The sequence below is a fragment of the Berghia stephanieae genome, chromosome 14 (assembly GCF_034508935.2).
Source record: "Berghia stephanieae isolate SIO BIC M18660-M18661 chromosome 14, UCSD_Bste_1.3, whole genome shotgun sequence".
NCBI lineage: Eukaryota > Metazoa > Mollusca > Gastropoda > Nudibranchia > Aeolidiidae > Berghia > Berghia stephanieae.
Window position 1 is genome coordinate 31,172,559 of NC_088373.1, and position 20,000 is coordinate 31,192,558.

Here is a 20,000-nt window from a genome sequence, read left to right on the forward strand (position 1 = left end):
AAGACCTGAGCGACGTCAACTTCATTCTATCTATAGAGTTAACGAAGTTGACGTCACTATTTTGATATAGTTTTGAGACCTGACGGTCGACGAGTAGTTCTCACTAAATTTTATCAAACAGACTATAGACAGAATGAAGTTGACGTCACTCAGGTCTTTGTTATTGTTTTTTTAACCATCCCCGTTATTGAGTAATTCTCACTAAACTTTATTAACCCGATTATATACAGTTAAGGTTACACATAGTTTTGTGTGTAGGTCCGTTATACTTCCGGATGGTAATGTTGTGAGCTTCTTAGCCAAACGCATACTATTTATAAATGTTTAAGGTTACACATAGTTTGTTGCGTTGATACGTTATATTCGGCTGGCTGATGTTGTGAGTATTTTTACCCAAACGCAATACATTAACATCAACCTATTCATGCTAAAAAGATCAAACCATTCGCCGACCGGATGCAACGACCCAACACACAAAACTGTGTGTAACATTACACGTTTATTGTCTTATTGATAGAATCTAGTTGGAACTACTCACATAAATGGCTGGCTATAAACAATAACAAAGAGCTGGGTGACGTCAAGTTCGTGCCTTCCATAAATGTTCGAAATTACACATAGTTTTGTGTGTTGGTACATTATATCCCAATATTTTACCTGAACCCATAACACCAATACATTTGTAATCAGTTTTAATTCCAATGCATTCGAAATCTCGGGTTCCATCTTGTAATTTTCTCCAAGCGTCTGTGAACATTGGGACGTAATTTTATTGTGATAATTTTAGTATGTTAAGATTCATACATTGTATGATTATTATGTTTGTTCGAGCGATGTACACTACGGACAATTTTCAATTTTGGGACAATACACATTTTATTATTATTATTATTATTATTATTATTATTATTATTATTGTTATTATTATTATTATTATTATTATTATTATTATTATTATTATTATTATTATTATTATTATTATTATTATTATTATTATTATTATTATTATTATTATTATTATTATTATTATTATCACTATCATCATCATCATCATTATCATCATCATCATCATCATCATCATCATCATCATTATCATCATCATCATCATCATCATCATCATCATCATCATCACGTTGATTCCCATGGAATAATCCAATCTTCATCAACACGATGACTGCATACTATAGATATGACGAGATGGCCAACAAAGAGGAACCTCCGGTGGGTCGGTCAACTGTTATTACTGTGACATACTGGAAGTTGGCTCTTTTCGTTCAATACACTCTTCTTGTCTGATGATTATTTATGGGAGGCGATAACTTTTGCTATTTTCTCTCTTCTCGATTCAAAATTAATCAAATTTTTCAACAGCTATTTCTCACGGCAGTATTGGCTTATATTTACACAACCATCCTATTTCATACAACTCGGGTTTATAAATGGAACATTCGAGCTGGTTGTAGCAGTCGTCGGTTCCATTGATAAGATCAAACCAGGGAAGTGATCATCATTATTTCTTGTGAAAATATCAGTATCGTTGCTATATAGAATTGAGCTTTTAATATAGCGCAATATCCACTTAATATGCTCAAAGCGCTTTACAAGGGGTCCCTGGCCAACAGCAACATTTAACATGTAGGACGAGACATGACGCCTGTTAGGCGATATTACTATTTGTCGGACAAAGACAACGCTGTTAACGGCCAGGTACTCATTTTACACCTGAGTGTGGTGAGATAATGTGAGTAAAGAGCCTTTTCCAAGGACTCAACTATGCGCCGAGCGGCATACCACTAGACCACATAGCCGCACAGAATCGTATTGATATCGAAAATTTCTGATATCGCACATCTCACGTGTAAAAACAAGCCGGAAGTAACTTAGGAACTGTTGACTGTAAACATTTTGCGTCAGTAAAAGGTGCGCGGCGCGTAAACCGTTCCACAGGTATTTTTGAATCTAGACCGGTCTAGATTTAAACTAATTAGGCTTTTAAAAGAGAATAGTAGTGTGAATTTTATAAACGTAAAGTTAATCATTATCATTGAGAAAAAGTTTTATATCATGTGAACTCTTATGATTGCGAAATTTGCAAAGACTTCCGAGAGTATTTTATGGAGAATTAAGAGGTATCTAAGGTAAGCACGTTAGATTTAGACCCAGTACCTCATTATTGTGGAAACGACTTCCGCATAGCGGAAGTGATAATAAATTTAAAAACGAAAAGAAGGCCACACCTACTTTGTTTAAGGTCCTTTCTTTTACGTCCATGGTGCAAACAGAAAATGAGACATGAATGTCACATTGCTGACAGATAAGCTGAGTGATAAATGTCACGTGATTTTGCCATTATTCTATCACTTCAACTTAAATTGCTTTGATATTTGTCTCTCTCATTATGTTTGTTCAGACCACCACAGAATAAAAACTGCAGATTGCAGATTACAGTAATCGCAGGCCTTTAAAAATCTACGTGCTATGACAAAATCCCATTTAAAAAAAAATGACCAGAAAAATCGTCAATCAAATATCGATGTATTGAAATTAAAATGACCCTCATCTTGTCAATACACTCACTGTTAAACCTGGGACTGCGATGAAGTCATGAATGAAGTCCCAGGTTTGAGGGTCAATGTAATTGATCGATATTTAAAGAACGAGTTTTCTGGTCAATTAAAAAAAAATACATTTTTTCAGATGACGGCAGAAATAGAATGTTATTTGTAAAGATTAGAATTCTCATTATGTAAATCATTTCGGTGGATCCAAGAGCAGAGATTCACAACGCATTTCACATTCACAAGACTGTTAAACAGTAGCTGCTTTAAGACTGGTACGTGAAATTATTATATTTTAAATTTCTTTCACTCTCTCTCTGTGTCTTTCTCTCTCTCTCTCTCTCTCTCTCTCTCTCTCTTTCTCTCTCTCTCTCTCTCTCTCTCCCTTTCTTTCTCTTTCTCCCTCCTCTCTCTCTCTCTCTCTTCTCTCTCTGTCTCTCTTTCTATTCTCCCTCCTCTGTCTCTATGCCTCTCTCTCTCTCTCTCTCTCTCTCTCTCTCCTTCTCTCGCTCTCTCTCTATCTCTATCTTTCTTTCTCTCTTACGCTCGCAGACTCATACCGTAGCCCACGTAAATCAAAGCCTGGCACTCTACTTTGGAAGCTAATGGCTGTTTTGTGCTCTCCTTCCAACGCTAAAAAAAAAAGGTTTACTAGTGGGACTGTGTCGCCGTAGTGTGAAATCTACTCACGAATTATGTTTGTTTGGCATTCCAAACGCTCATGTCCCCTATGGACAGCAGTGAAAATGGACGTTTCAGGTTTCCCTTTTAATAACAAAACAAGATGAATGAAACACTACATAGGAATGAGATAATGTGGTAGTGGCGTTGTTAAGGTGAAATGACCTTGAACTTGGTATTTTGTTCTTTCTCGATGTTGCTGAAGCTGTTATATTTATTTTTGTTCATGACGACTTTTTACAGTTCACAGCTTCCTGCAGCTTGGTTTCTCTCATCCAAGCATCGTAACATTCATGATATTTCACTTTCTTACAGCTCCAAGACGATTCACGATGGCTTCTCGGCATACAGCCATGATTTTGGCACTGTTTGTCGCGATCATTATTGCTATTCAAGCTAGATCTACCTCTTTCAGCTACCAACAGGCGTGCAACCAGCGTTCAATTCAATGCAAGACCGAAGTCCTCCGACTTTTAAATTATCAGAAATTGGATATTGAACATATTTGCAGCTATCAGAAAAACCTGCGTACCTGTATGGGCGTTTGCCTTTTTGCTGTCGAAGATGATCCTGATGAAAGGGCTTTGCTTAAAGGCTTGGACTATGTTTGTGACAACATGCACGATTTCAGGAGACTTGTTAAACACTATTGCTTTCCAAAATTGCACAAAGATCTTCTAATAAAGTTCCATATGTGCTTCGAGGTAGGTAATGGTATTCTATATATCTGTCGACTCTTAACAAATTGTCTTTTGGTATAGCACTCACCGTCACATCAGGGGGTCCAGGGTTCGAGTCCAGCTCGAGTTCAGCCCATTGTTGAGTCTTTAGATATGGACTCTTTACTCACATTCTCTCGCCGTACTGTGGTGTAAAATGAGTATGAGGCCGTAAACAGCGTTGTCTCTGTCCGAATAAATTGCAATATCGCCTAACAGGTGTCATGCTTTGTCTTAAATATTAAATGTTGCTGTTGGCTCGTCTCATTTTATAAAGGGCTTTGAGCATGTATAGTGGATACCACGCTATATAAATGTGAGTGTGTGTGTGTGTAGCGCTGGTGAACGGCTGCATCCATTACCACCTCTGTGTTATTCTCTATTATTTGCAGATTTTTATTCGTAAATTCAAACTATTGGACTATAATTTTTATAAAGTTGTGATTTTTAGTCTTCAGTGCACCCAGTGATGATAACGTTTTATGTATTTAGTTGATTTTAAATTAAATAAATGGATTTTACTCTTCAAGAGGCCGATTTTTATCCCTGATTTCTACGAGCCGCCATACCCCATTCAACACCCTATTGTTATTGTTTTTATCTTTAAATGTTGTCACCAGCACTTGGAATGCCAGCGGCGATTCAATACCACCATACTTTCTTGCTGTCCCTTAACAAATATAATACAACTTACCAGCTGCCCCCACTTGTTATTTTTCGATTATATTATCATGAACTATTATCATCACATGTGTTAAAGAATCAAAACATGACGAGTGAACAGTTTAAGGAAAGGATAGACAAAAATAGAAATGGAAGGAAGACAAGACGGGGGAAAAGTGGTGGAAGAAAGAAAAGGAAAAGGATAAAAGTTGTCATGAATGTATTTAATCGTTTCTTCACACCGTCATTCCAACACAAGGCCATTGAACGACGACATTCCTTGCTACCTATACAAATAAACAACTCATCGTCTAACAACAATTATCACAATCATAATGTCTTAAAGTTGGTTTGATTAACGCAAGGTCCGTTACTAAAGAGGAAGCCTTAATTGAAAATATTATCATTGAGAAGGATTTGGATATTTTTATTATCACGGAAAGTTGGCTTAAAAACAATGACAGTAAACTGATTCCACGAGGATATAGTTTCATAGCACAGCATCGAAAAACCGGTCGAGGAGGAGGGATTTTTGTTATTCATAAAGAATCCGTTAAGCTACAGAAAAACAAGACGCAATCGAATTACAAAACTTTCGAATCTCTAGATATGACATTAACATCAGAAAGGAATGAGAAGTACCATGTTGTTGTAATTTATAGACCTCCTCCATCTACAAGGAATAAACTCACACATAATCAATTCTATGATGAAATCGACACGCTCGCGTTAGAAACTAGCACAACCAGTGGTGAAATTCTTATATTGGGCGATTTTAATGTTCACATGGACGATCTAACGGATACAAAATGTTTGAAGTTAAAGGATATTTTAGATAGTCACAATTTAAGACAATATGTAAAGGACGGAACTCACAAGGCGGGGCACATCTTAGACTTAATAATTTCCAGGAAAGATAACAAAATAATTGATAACGTTGACGTTTTGGATCGCACAATTTCAGATCATAACCTGATTGCTTTAAATCTAAAAATAGAATGCAAAACAACCGTCAAGAAAACGATCACATACCGGAAAACAAAATCACTAAATAAAGAAACATTTCAAGAATCCATCAGGTCTTTGGATTTACTCGCCTCTGTTAAGAGTTGTGATAATGTTCACGATATGGTAAACACATATAATAATTCATTGAAAACTGTGTTCGATGAGCTGTGTCCATCGGTCACGAAAGAAATTATTCTTCGACCAAACACCGAGTGGTATTGCAACGAGTTACAAACACTAAAACATCAACTCAGATCTGCCGAACGGATTTGGCGTCGATCCAAATTAGAAATTCATAATCAAATTTATTTAAGACTAAAACACAAACGGAACAAATTAATTCTATCATGTAAAAAAACATACATTCAAAATAAAATAACAAGTGCCAAACGAAACTCACGTGAACTGTTCGCCACCCTGAACAAACTGATGAAGGATCATCCTTCAAATAATTTCGAGGACCCTATTGCTACCGCAAATAGTTTCTCTCTACACTTTAGAGATAAAATATCAGGTATTCGGAATAATTTGGACAAAGAAGAGACAATGAAAGCACAAATAAATGAAACTAATGCACTTCCAGCCGGAGCAGCATTCGACGAATTTGAACCCGCCACTGAAACAGAAGTACTGTCTGCGCTGAGACAATGCTCCAAAACAACCAGCCCAATAGATCCCATTCCTTCATGGCTTGTTCTTTCTTGTGCTAATATTTTGGTTCCCGTTCTTACTCATATTGTAAATGCTAGTTTGTTTATTGGTGAGGTATCTAATAATCTTAAACATGCTATTGTCACTCCCATATTAAAGAAATCTAGCCTTGACAAAGAAGACCCAAATAATTATCGACCAGTCTCGAATCTCACCCTCATGTCTAAACTAATTGAGAAAATTGTTGCTTTTAGGCTTAACACGTTTTTGAATGAACACAATTTGTTCTCTAAATTTCAGTCTGCTTATCGCCCCTTTCACAGCACTGAAACTGCTCTTATTAAAATCCATAATGATATCATAAATCATTTATGTCGGAAAAATGATGATGTTATTATCATACTACTCGACCTTAGTGCTGCTTTTGACACAATAGACCATACTCTTTTAATTGACAGACTTAAGACACTATACGGATTTGGGGGTACTGTCCTTGACTGGTTTTCTTCTTACCTCTCTGACAGAATTCAATCAGTGTCTGTAAATCGACATGACTTCTCTTCTCCTTGTCCCCTATCTTTTGGTGTACCACAGGGTTCAGTTCTGGGACCCTCTTTATTCACCCTCTATATCAGACCATTAGGTGACATCATCTCAAAATATTTTATTAAGTACCATTTTTACGCAGACGACACCCAATTACTGTTTCCCATTAATATCGACAATCATCTCAATGTTATAACGGATATAGAAAATTGTATCTCTGAGATTAGTGACTGGATGTGTTGCAACAAACTCAGGTTAAATGAAAATAAAACAGAGGTGTTGCAAATTACAAGACGGGGCCTCGTGGACCTTTCCACGCTTAACCTGAATCTTTCTGATTGTGTAATTCCCATCACTAAAGAACCTGTGAGAAACTTAGGAGTTTTATTCGATACCAAATTAAACATGTCTGCCCATGTCACTAATGTAACTAGATCCTGCAATCTTTACCTTAGATCTATTGGTGCTATTAGAAGGCTTCTTGATATTGATACTACTAAACTTCTTGTGGTCTCTTTGATTCTTACCCGCCTTGATTATTGCAATAGCTTGCTCTATGGTTGTGATAATAATGTCATTAATCGACTCCAAAAGATACAGAACAAAGCAGCTCGATTGGTAACGTTATCTAAAAAGCGCGAGCATATAACACCGATTTTGGAGGACCTACACTGGCTACCTGTAAAGTTTAGGATTGAATTTAAAATACTCACCCATGTTTTCAATTGCTTAAACAATTCCGCTCCTGTTTACCTTCAGGAACTTATCCACCTTTATGAACCCAGTCGAAATTTAAGATCTGCTAATTTAAATATCCTAAGGGAACCCCCAAAATCGTTAGTTTTTCACGAGAAATCCTTTGACCACCATGCCCCCGACTGTGGAACTCCATCAATATTGAAACTAAAAATAGTGAAAATCCACTTATCTTTAGAAAACGGTTAAAAACTGAGCTTTTCTGTAGGGCATATAATTTGGACTCTTAGTATGTATTTTATTATAATATATTATGTTATCATCGAATTTGTGTGGTTTTAACATGCCAGTTCTATATTTGTATATCATACATGATGTGTTGATGTAAAGCGCCAGTGAGCAATTCCAAATTGGAACTAGGCGCTATATAAGTTCATTATATATATATATTATATATATAAATATGAATCCCCTTATTCAATTTTACCTTTTAACAAACATTAATGCTCTTATTCGATTTTACCTTTTGACAAATTTTAATCCTCTAACTGAAACTTAAGTTGTTTTACAGTATATCAATCTTTTCATTAAAATTAAGTTTTTAAAAAAGTAGGCATCAATCTCTTTATTTAAGATTCAAATGTAAAAACATCTATCTATTCCAATCTTAAAACTGATCTTTTAAGTTAAAAAATTCTTATCAATCCCCTTATTAAAATAGATGTTACTTTAAATAAAGAAGAACAGCTATCAATCCCCTTATAAAAATATACCTTTAAAAACAGCTATCAAAAAGCATATATCAATATACCTTTAAAAACTGCTATCAATCCCCTTATAAAAATATAACTTTTTTTAAAAAGCTGTCAATTGCCATATCAAAATAAAAAAAGCAGCTATCAATCCCCTTATAAAAATATAACTTTTTTAAAAAGCTGTCAATTGCCATATCAAAATAAAAAAAGCAGCTATCAATTCCCTTCTAAAAATATAACTTTTTTAAAAAAGCTGTCAATTGCCATATCAAAATAAAAAAAGCAGCTATCAATTCCCTTATAAAAATATAACTTTTTTAAAAAAGCTGTCAATTGCCATATCAAAATAAAAAAGCAGCTATCAATCCCCTTATAAAAATATAACTTTTTTTAAAAAGCTGTCAATTGCCATATCAAAATAAAAAAAGCAGCTATCAATTCCCTTATAAAAATATAACTTTTTTAAAAAAGCTGTCAATTGCCATATCAAAATAAAAAAAGCAGCTATCAATTCCCTTATAAAAATATAACTTTTTTTAAAAAGCTGTCAATTGCCATATCAAAATAAAAAAGCAGCTATCAATTCCCTTATAAAAATATAACTTTTTTAAAAAAGCTGTCAATTGCCATATCAAAATAAAAAAGCAGCTATCAATTCCCTTATAAAAATATAACTTTTTTTAAAAAGCTGTCAATTGCCATATCAAAATAAAAAAAGCAGCTATCAATCCCCTTATAAAAATATAACTTTTTTAAAAAAGCTGTCAATTGCCATATCAAAATAAAAAAAGCAGCTATCAATTCCCTGATAAAAATATAACTTTTTTTAAAAAGCTGTCAATTGCCATATCAAAATAAAAAAAGCAGCTATCAATCCCCTTATAAAAATATAACTTTTTTAAAAAGCTGTCAATTGCCATATCAAAATAAAAAAAGCAGCTATCAATTCCCTGAAATTAACCTTTAAAAACAATAAAAGCTGTTACTGATTAAAATTGACCTTTTCTTTTAACCCTCTCCATACCAACTATAGGAAAATCGTCACATTCGTTACGATACAACCAATATTTTTCTTATTAAAATATCTCTTGTATATCATAAAATTTAAAGAAAATGAACAGCGTGTTGTAGAACATGTTTTGCTAAAGAAATTACGTATCGACAGAACTTACTGCTATTGTGTTTTAGTGATAGAAACATATATTTTTGTGTTAGTTGGGTGTGAAGTTTTGGGGAGAATCCTGAAAATGGCTGGTAAGGAAAGAGTTAAAAAATAAAAAGGGCTATCTACCCCTTTAAAGCAGTTATCAATCACTTAATCAATTAAAACCAACCTTAGAAGACAGCTATAAATCGCCTTATTAATATTGACCTTTAAGAAATTCAGCTATCAATCCTCTTACTAAAATTGACCATTCAAAAATCTGCTATCTATCCTCTTGTTAAAATTAATCAATTTTTTAAAAACATCTATTAACCCCCTTAAAATTGACCTTTTTTTAATAGCAACAATCTACTTCTTAAAAGTAATCTGTGTGGTATGTGCGGCTATGTGGTCTAGTGGTATGACACTCGCTTTCGGATCGAAAGGTCCTGGGTTCGAGCCTCACTCGACGCATAGTTGAGTCCTTGGAAAAGACTCTTTACTCACACTCTCTCACCGTACTCAGGTGTAAAATGAGTACCTGGCCGTTAACTGCGTTGTCTTTGTCCGAAAAATTGTAATATCGCCTAACAGGCGTCATGTCTCGTCCTTCATGTTAAATGTTGCTGTTGACCAGGGACCCCTTGTAAAGCGCTTTGAGCACGTTAAGTGGATATTGCGCTATATAAAAGCTCAATATAATCCCTTTACAACTATTGATACTCTTATCAAGATTTACTTATTCTTTTACAGCTATACATTGTCTTCTTCAAAATTACTTTTAACATTTTTACAACTATCGATTCACTTATTAACAAATTTCATTTTTTTCATAGTGATCAATCGTTTAATTAAAACTTAACTATATTTTTCAACAGACTGCAGATTTCAAACCTCTGAAATCCCAAGATAAAACTTCAGGCCTGGCTTACTGCAGATCTTCAGATCACACTGCCGATTGTATGGAAAATTTTGCCAAGAAAGAATGTTCTTCATACGCCAACTTCATAGGTCAACTGGCAAAAGAAATTGCCAGCGGGATGCTAGGTTTCGAGGAATGTAAAAATTGATTATTTTCGGCCAAGAAGAAACTAGTAAGAGGATAGACCTATAAAATATCTGACGGAATAAAACTATAAATGTACTGCCGTTTTTCTGACAGAACACAGTATGTGCTATTTCTTTGATATTTCACAGACTGTGTTTTTGAAAACAACTTCAGTTTGACAACAATATTCATTTAACATTTGTGAAGTAACTCCTTTAAATACCGATTGATAGCAACAAACTTCATAGGGCCAAGACATTTCAATCCTCTTAGAAAAACTCAGGTTTGAGAGATTTTGACCAGATGAAAGTCATTTCAATCAATCGATATTTGAAGGACGTATTTCCTGATCAAAATTCTAAACATGTATTTCTTTCAAATGAAGTTAGTAGAGTTATAACTATAAAAACAAATTTTGATTTGGAATAACGAAAAAAATATTTGTTTTTAGAAGAAAAAAAATGAAACGTTTTATTTCTAATAAACTTGGAAATATTTGTATGTTAACGAGGTGGTTTTGAACCTTTAGTCATCTGGTGGTTTGGATATAAAATTCAATTCAGCCTCACATTTGAGTTTTGATCTGAAAAAGTGTGTATAGGGAATGAGATTAGGGGAAGAGTAGCGTCCCTTGATTGGATGCCACCCATAGTCTGTGACGTCACCGGCGGAAAAGTTATTAGAGAGAGAACGTCATGTTGGTTGTGCACATGCATCCCTCGTCCTGGCCATCCGCGAGGACGAGAGACGCATGCGCACAACCAACACGCGAGGACGAGAGACGCATGCGCACAACCAACACGCGAGGACGAGAGACGCATGCGCACAACCAACATGCCGTTCTCTCTCTAATAACGTTTCCGCCGGTGACATCACAGACTATGGGTGGCGTCCAATCAAGGGACGCTACTCTTCCGTTATTCTCATTCCCTATAAATATAAATCCAAGAAGAAATAAAAACATCCCAAAAACAAAACTCATCCTATCATGACCTGTAATCAGAAGGTCTTCTGTTCGTTCCCTAGAAAATGAACGCATTTGTTTGATGAATGTTTATTGTCTTTTTATCAAATAACTGTCCACTCTCTAATATGACTGACACTGTTTAACACACACACACACACACACACACACACACACACACAATATCTTTATGTCACACCAGTGTCCACTCTCTAATATGACTGACACTGTTTAACACACACACACACATATACACACACACAAACACACACCAGGTCTTTATCTAACACCACTGTCCACTCTCTAATTTATCTGACACTGTTTAACACACACACACACACCCACACACACACACACACACACACACCAGGCCTTTATCTCTCACAAGTGTACACTCTCTAATATATCTGACACTATTTAACACACCCACACACACACACACACACCAGGCCTTTATCTCTCACAAGTGTACATTCTCTAATATATCTGACACTGTTTAACACACACACACACACACACACACACACACACACCAGGCCTTTATCTCTCACAAGTGTACACTCTCTAATTTTCTAATTTGTCACGATAAAGTTTGACATTAAAATAAAATTTGAACTAATTGGAAGATGCAATTTGTTTCTTTATTTTTTTTCTTGGAGATAGGGTTGGGGAGGGGGAAAGAGGTGGGGGGGGGGGGGGGGGGTGGATGGGGGTGGCTCTTACTTGGGCAAGTTTATCAGAAAAATTCACCTCTGCCACTGTCGGTTACCGGTAAAGTCAGTAATGCTACACGTCATCCTCACAGCTCCAAGAAAACTGACGTCACCCATCTTCCCACAACAGGGTCATGTCAGGGTGACTTCGACTCATACAATTGAATAGAATAAAAAAGTCGTCACGTAATACCTTTTACTTTTCTGGTTCCTAAAACATTGGAAATGGGAATGTAACCAGTCCTTCGGATGACAAAAATTGAATAGGTTACATATTGAATCAAAATTTGGCATAATTATTATGGTTGTAGTATGCCGAGGCAGATTCTTAGGATGACGGTACTTGAAAGAGCGAGGATGGATGATCTTGATTGAGGATCAGCGTTTATTTTGAGTAGCAAATAAGATTTTAAGCTTACTACTTTATGGAAGTGAAAGCTGGAAAATGACATCCTCCTTAATACAGAAACTAGAAACATTTCGAAACAAGTGTCTAAAAAGAATTTTTAATTTATTTTGACCTACAAAAATGAAAACAGTGGATCCATTAAAGAAAGATGACTGCACAAGCATTGAAAGCTAAATAAAAAGAAGACGATGGCGTTGGCTGGGGCATGTGGCCAGAATGGAAAAAGGGTCACTTCCCAAGACAGCCCTGTACTCGACAGCAGATGGGAAGAGAACGCGGGGGGGACCCAAAGAAACCTGGCGAAGGACCATGGAGAAAAAATTAAAGGAAACAGGCCTGTCCTGGAATACAACCACCCCAAAAGCAGCCGATCGCAAAAGATGGAGATGTCTTGCGGATGCCCTATGTGCCTCAAGGCCCGAAGAGGATTAAGTAAAGTAAGTTTTTATATTTTCAACACATCTATAGTTTAAATAATATATATAATATTATATAATTCCCTTTATTCTTTCCATGAGGGAAACTTATCTCTAGGGTCTATTCCAAGGTAAGACTGGAATAACTCAGGTGACAGCCGCAGTACAGCGCCGCAAATTGAGCTAGGGCGCGGTGACTTGATCAAGGCCACACAGGGCAGGGGCGGGTGATCGAACTCGTTACCTTTCGGGTACGAAGCAAAGACTGTACTGCTGAGCCACGCTGTCCCAACACGAGAGACGATGGCTTGAATATTTTATCTGGGCAGTCAATAGGGAAGATTAGCGGAAGAGTAGCGTCCCTTGATTGGACGTCACCGGCGGAAAAGTTATTAGAGAGAGAACGTCATGTTGGATGTGCACATGCGTCTCTCGTCCTCGCTTCCGGTGAAAGCGGCATGAGACACTTTTACCGAATGCGAGGACGAGAGAGATGCATGGGCAAAACCATTTTGACGTTTTCTCTGTAAGGTGACGTCAAATCAAGGGACGCTACTCTTCCGCTAATCTCATTCCCTATAGTGAGAGAGTTAAATGTAAATTGTTGGACTAGCAATGCCATCCAATGAGAGCGATCTATATTCATGTTTTCGTCCAACCATGTCATAAATCATATGATTTGTTGCTGTCCAACGATTGGATATTTCTTCAGAAATGTAAACACGCTGCTTTGTTTATGAAAGTTGTAAACATACCCACCTGTCAAGCTGAACAAAATGACCAATTATGGTGTTCGATATTTCAAAAAAAATGTGAACACTTTTCACTATGTGGGTCACTCTGAGCACATATTCCAATGTGATCAATGACCTCGAGCACATGGAAATGTAATATCGATCATTCCCATTAGTTAGCAGACCATAATTTAGACACTTTTCAGAGAGTTAAAACTGAAAAAGTTTCACTCATACTTGTTCTAGATTATGGATAGGTCATGTGTACAACCGTGGCCTTCGTAAAGTTATGGCCTGACACTGACCAACACATGACGTCAAAATGCCAGTCTTTTGCCACAGAATGAAAAACAAATCGTGAGTTGAATTCAATAGTTCAACCAATGAAATGACTTGTTTCCATGAGCTCTTCTAACGACAACTCAGTAGGCGGTTCAAAAACCAAAAAAATGACGTCAAACTGCCAGTCCTTTTGGATTTCAGTGTCAGGCTATAACATAACGATGGCTACGGTGCAACACAGTATAAAAAGACAGTCTATTCAGGATGAATGGGAGAAATCTATATTCATGCTTTGGTCTAGCCTTATCATCAATCACGCGATTTGTTGCTGTACAACGACTGGGCATTTCTCAATGAATGTAAACACGCTGATGTGTTTATGAAATTTGTAAACATACCCATGGCTCATGCTGAGCAAAATGACAAATTATGGATATTTTTTATATCACACTGTAAATACCTTTTCGCTATGTAATACTGGAATACTCTGTTATAAAACATAAACAAGATTACATGTGCAGCAACCCGTCATTACTCCTAACACTTTGAATATCAGGGTATTTATAAAACAAATCTCTGATTACGTGTGCAGCAACCCATCATTACACATAACACATGGGATATCAGGGTATTTTCAAAAGAAAACCATGATTACTTGTGCAGAAACCCGTCATTACACCTAAAACTTTGAATATCAGGGTATTTTTCTAAAAAGATACCAAATCGGAAAAGAAGATTTTTGGACGCTGAATGAAATTTATAAAATTATTAATTATTTCAGTTATCAAAACATTTTTGACCTAATATCATATCAATTCATAAAGATAAATGTACATTTATTTGCAGGTCGGAGAACCCGAATTGCTAAGGGTCCTTTGCTGTAATGGAAATACTCTCTAACCAACGCAATGAACTGTCCTCCATCGCAATGTTAAATCAAACCCATAGTTCCGTTCGGTTATCAGACCTGCAAGTCTGTGCACGTTGATGAACATATGTGACACCCTCACCTTAATCACTCAATCCTAGAGATTTTTGCTACGTTTCAAAATTGGAAAAATATCTATTAAAAATGAGCATGTACACAGATAGATTTATTCAACTACCATTAACATGCAAAAACTAAAAACATTAGCATTGACAGTACGCCTATAATTTGTCTCGGAAAAAATGTAATAAACAGGCATGGGAAATAGTAACCCGGGTGAACTACGGATATAGTCGGTGTTAGGCTTGTGTGAGTTAAAACGGTATTATGTTGGGATGACTAAGATGCTGTTATTATCAGTGTACTTAGTTTGATATCACCTAAATGTCTCATCCAGACACAAGCACGGGTCCCAACTAAGAGGAATACACTCAAATGTTTACAAATCATATAAAATAATATGTAAACTAAACATAATACAATGCATAACAGAGAGATGATTTACAAGGAACAAAATATCATCTCCCAAAACTATAACTATACATTCGACTGTTTCCCTCCAAGCCAAGGAACTCCGGCAAGGATCAGGACAAAACTAAGTAATCTCATTCCAAGACAATGACAGGAAACAATTGGAAAACGGGTATGGGGGGATAGAAGACACAGCATGTACCTCCCTGCGCACTATGGGAGGTCAGGAGTATGGGGGGATAGAAGACACAGCATGTACCTCCCTGCCCACTATGGGAGGTCAGGAGTATGGGGGGATAGAAGACACAGCATGTACCTCCCTGCCCACTATGGGAGGTCAGGAGTATGGGGGGATAGAAGACACAGCATGTACCTCCCTGCCCACTATGGGAGGTCAGGAGTATGGGGGGATAGAAGACACAGCATGTACCTCCCTGCGCACTATGGGAAGTCAGGAGTATGGGGGGATAGAAGACACAGCATGTACCTCCCTGTCCACTATGGGAGGTCAGGAGTATGGGGGGATAGAAGACACAGCATGTACCTCCCTGCGCACTATGGGAGGTCAGGAGTATGGGGGGATAGAAGACACAGCATGTACCTCCCTTAGCACTATGGGAGGTCAGGATCCCCACCCAGATCGGCATTGGCATTGATGCTTCTTTATTATATTCAGATACGCCAACGTGCACATATTTGCAGATCTGATAACCAATTTCATTATGGGCTCATAGTTATAATGGGAATATTTTTATCTTAAATGACGCAGAAGTTGGTCCATTACAGCAATGTTAAAACTAGACCCATAATTGGGTTTGATTGCCAGACCTGCATATGTGCATACGTCGATATAGGCCAATGTCAAACTAAACGTAATCAACACTCAACATGTAGGACGAGATATTACGTCTGTTAGGCGATATTACAATTTTTTATTTCCCGACAGAGAAAAAGCTATTAACGGCCACTTTACTCAGTTTACACCTGAGTACGGTGAAAGAATATGAGTCAAAAGCCTTTTCCAAGGACTCAAACTATGCACCGTTCAGATCAGGTTTCAAACCCTGGATCATCTTGTCCAAAAACAGGTATCATAAGACATATCCAAATAGCAGAACTGGATTAATTTTAAAACAAAGCACAATAATAAAGGATAATAATAATTTCTAAAAAAATTCCCTTTATTCTTCCTATAGGGGAAATTTGTCTCTAAGGTCCATTCCAAGGGAAGACTGGAATAACCCAGGCGTCTGCCGCAGTGCAGCGCCGCAAATTGAGCTAGGTCGAGGTGACTTGCTCAAGGCCACACAGTGCAGCAGCGGATAATCGAACTCGGTACCTTTCTAGTACGAAGCAAAGACCGTACCGCTGAGCCACGCTGCCCCATACATGGGATATGAAGATTCTAGAAGCCATGGATTGTAAACAGCTATAACAAAATATGAATATAACAAGCCATGGATTGTAAACAGTTATAAACAAAATATGAATATAACAAGCCATGGATTGTAAACAGCTATAAACAAAATATGAATATAACAAGCCATGGATTGTAAACAGCTATAAACAAAATATGAATATAACAAGCCATGGATTGTAAACAGTTATAAACAAAATATGAATATAACAAGCCATGGATTGTAAACAGCTATAAACAAAATATGAATATAACAAGCCATGGATTGTAAACAGCTGTAAACAAAATATGAATATAACAAGCCATGGATTGTAAACAGCTATAAACAAAATAAGAATATAACAAGTCATGGATTGTAAACAGCTATAAACAAAATATGAATATAACAAGCCATGGATTGTAAACAGCTATAAACAAAATATGAATATAACAAGCCATGGCTTGTAAACAGCTATAAACAAAATATGAATACAACAAGCCATGGATTGTAAACAGCTATAAACAAAATATAGATATAACAAGCCATGGATTGTAAACAGCTATAAACAAAATATGAATATAACAAGCCATGGATTGTAAACAGCTATAAACAAAATATGAATATAACAAGCCATGGGTTGTAAACAGCTATAAACAAAATATGAATATAACAAGCCATGGATTGTAAACAGTTATAAACAAAATATGAATATAACAAGTCATGGATTGTAAACAGCTATAAACAAAATATGAATATAACAAGCCATGGATTGTAAACAGCTGTAAACAAAATATAAATATAACAAGCCATGGATTGTAAACAGCTATAAACAAAATATGAATATAACAAGCCATAGATTGTAAACAGTAATAAACAAAATATGAATATAACAAGCCATGGATTGTAAACAGCTATAAACAAAATATGAATATAACAAGCCATGGATTGTAAACAGCTATAAACAAAATGTGAATATAACAAGCCATGGATTGTAAACAGCTATAAACAAAATATGAATATAACAAGCCATGGATTATAAACATCTATAAACAAAATATGAATATAACAAGCCATGGATTGTAAACAGCTATAAACAAAATATGAATATTTTAAGCCATGGATTGTAAACAGCTATAAACATAATGTGAATATAACAAGCCATGGATTGTAAACAGTAATAAACAAAATATGAATATTTTAAGCCATGGATTGTAAACAGCTATAAACATAATGTGAATATAACAAGCCATGGATTGTAAACAGCTATAAACAAAATATGAATATAACAAGCCATGGATTGTAAACAGCTGTAAACAAAATATAAATATAACAAGCCATGGATTGTAAACAGCTATAAACAAAATATGAATATAACAAGCCATGGATTGTAAACAGTTATAAACAAAATATGAATATAACAAGCCATGGATTGTAAACAGCATAAACAAAATATGAATATAACAAGCCATGGATTGTAAACAGCTATAAACAAAATGTGAATATAACAAGCCATGGATTGTAAACAGCTATAAACAAAATGTGAATATAACAAGCCATGGATTATAAACATCTATAAACAAAATATGAATATAACAAGCCATGGATTGTAAACAGCTATAAACAAAATATGAATATTTTAAGCCATGGATTGTAAACAGCTATAAACATAATGTGAATATAACAAGCCATGGATTGTAAACAGTAATAAACAAAATATGAATATAACAAGCCATGGATTGTAAACAGCTATAAACAAAATATGAATATTTTAAGCCATGGATTGTAAACAGCTATAAACATAATGTGAATATAACAAGCCATGGATTGTAAACAGTAATAAACAAAATATGAATATAACAAGCCATGGATTGTAAACAGCTATAAACAAAATATGAATATTTTAAGCCATGGATTGTAAACAGCTATAAACATAATGTGAATATAACAAGCCATGGATTGTAAACAGCTATAAACAAAATATGAATATAACAGCATCCAAAAGAACACGCATCAAAAAGTATATTTGACATTCATCTTTAATCAAACATTGAGACATGTCAAGTTATATGTATAATAATACAATATGTAGTATTTCATTTATGTGCAAAATATTTTTAAAAAAAAATATATTATGTCGGTGAAAAGCCTTAAAGGGCTTGCTGATTTTAAATCAGATTTTATTAAGAAGATGTTATACACATATTTTTGTTAAAAAATCAAATTATTAAATTTATATTTTCTTGTCATTTTTAATAGTTGTTGTTATGTATAAACGATGTATGCATAATATGTATTTTTAAACGACAATAAATTAATAATGTATTCATTCATTCAACTTGTTTCATTGAGCACTACTAACGACAACTCACTAGACGATGCTCAAACATCAAAAAATAACGTCAAACTATAAGCCATCGTAAAGTTATTTCAAAGCCTGACACTGACCAAACAATGACGTCACAATGCCAGTCTTTTGCCACGAAAGAAAACAAATCGTGAGTTGTATTCAATAGTTCAACCAATGAAATAGCTTGCGGCTATGTGGTCCTGTATGGGGAAACCCGCTTTTGGATCGAAACGTCTTGGGTTCGAGCCTCGCTTGGCGCATAGTGGAATCCTTGAAAAAATGCTCTTTACACACATTCTCTCCCCGAACTCAGGTGTAAAATGAGGACCTGACCGTTAACATCGTTGTCTCTCTCGGAAAATATAATAATTGTAATATCGCCTAACAGGCGTCATATCTATGTTCTACATGTTACTGGCGGTCAGGAAAACTTTTAAAGGGCTTTAGGCACTTTTAGTGGACACTGCGCTATACAAATGCTCGCTTTAAAAAGATGTAACGCAATAGCATGGTCTTGGATGTTGTCTTGTTTTGATGTACAGGACGTAACGTAAATGTTGCTGCTCGAAGCTCGAAGAAATAAATAATAGTAAACATAACAATACATCGTGTGGTGTTTCATTCATCCTGTTTTATTGATAAATGTGAAACCCGAAACGTTCATTTGATTTGTTTTTTTTTTTTGGTAATTAAATTGAAGCTTACATTCAATTTCACAATATCATTGATTTACACCACATATGAGTGATAGTGACCATAACGCCCGATCGGAGCATCTTTTTCAACGGGTTGTTGAACTGATGGACTCGGTGCCACTTCCCCTTCTTCGTCTTCGTAATTTACAGTTTCTTCCTCGCCTTCCTCTTCAAA

At 35.6% G+C, this 20,000-nt stretch overlaps 2 protein-coding genes across 2 annotated transcripts in view; one reads left to right on the forward strand and one right to left on the reverse strand.

Moving 5' to 3' along the window:
• The first annotated feature begins 2,754 nt into the window (after nt 1–2,754).
• Nucleotides 2,755–10,931, forward strand: LOC144959700 (uncharacterized). Its single transcript, XM_078892383.1, has 3 exons — nt 2,755–2,833; nt 3,555–3,943; nt 10,300–10,931. Exons 2-3 carry the CDS (start codon nt 3,572–3,574, stop codon nt 10,489–10,491), a joined length of 564 nt encoding a protein of 187 aa, XP_078748509.1. The 5' UTR covers nt 2,755–2,833; nt 3,555–3,571; the 3' UTR covers nt 10,492–10,931.
• An 8,867-nt stretch (nt 10,932–19,798) lies between these two features.
• Nucleotides 19,799–20,000, reverse strand: part of LOC144959605 (uncharacterized) — a 17,122-nt gene continuing 16,920 nt past the window's right edge. The window contains exon 8 of the mRNA XM_078892232.1: nt 19,799–20,000. This exon is cut by the window's right edge and continues 65 nt beyond it. Coding sequence (XP_078748358.1) covers nt 19,860–20,000 — 141 coding nt within the window. The 3' untranslated portion in view covers nt 19,799–19,859.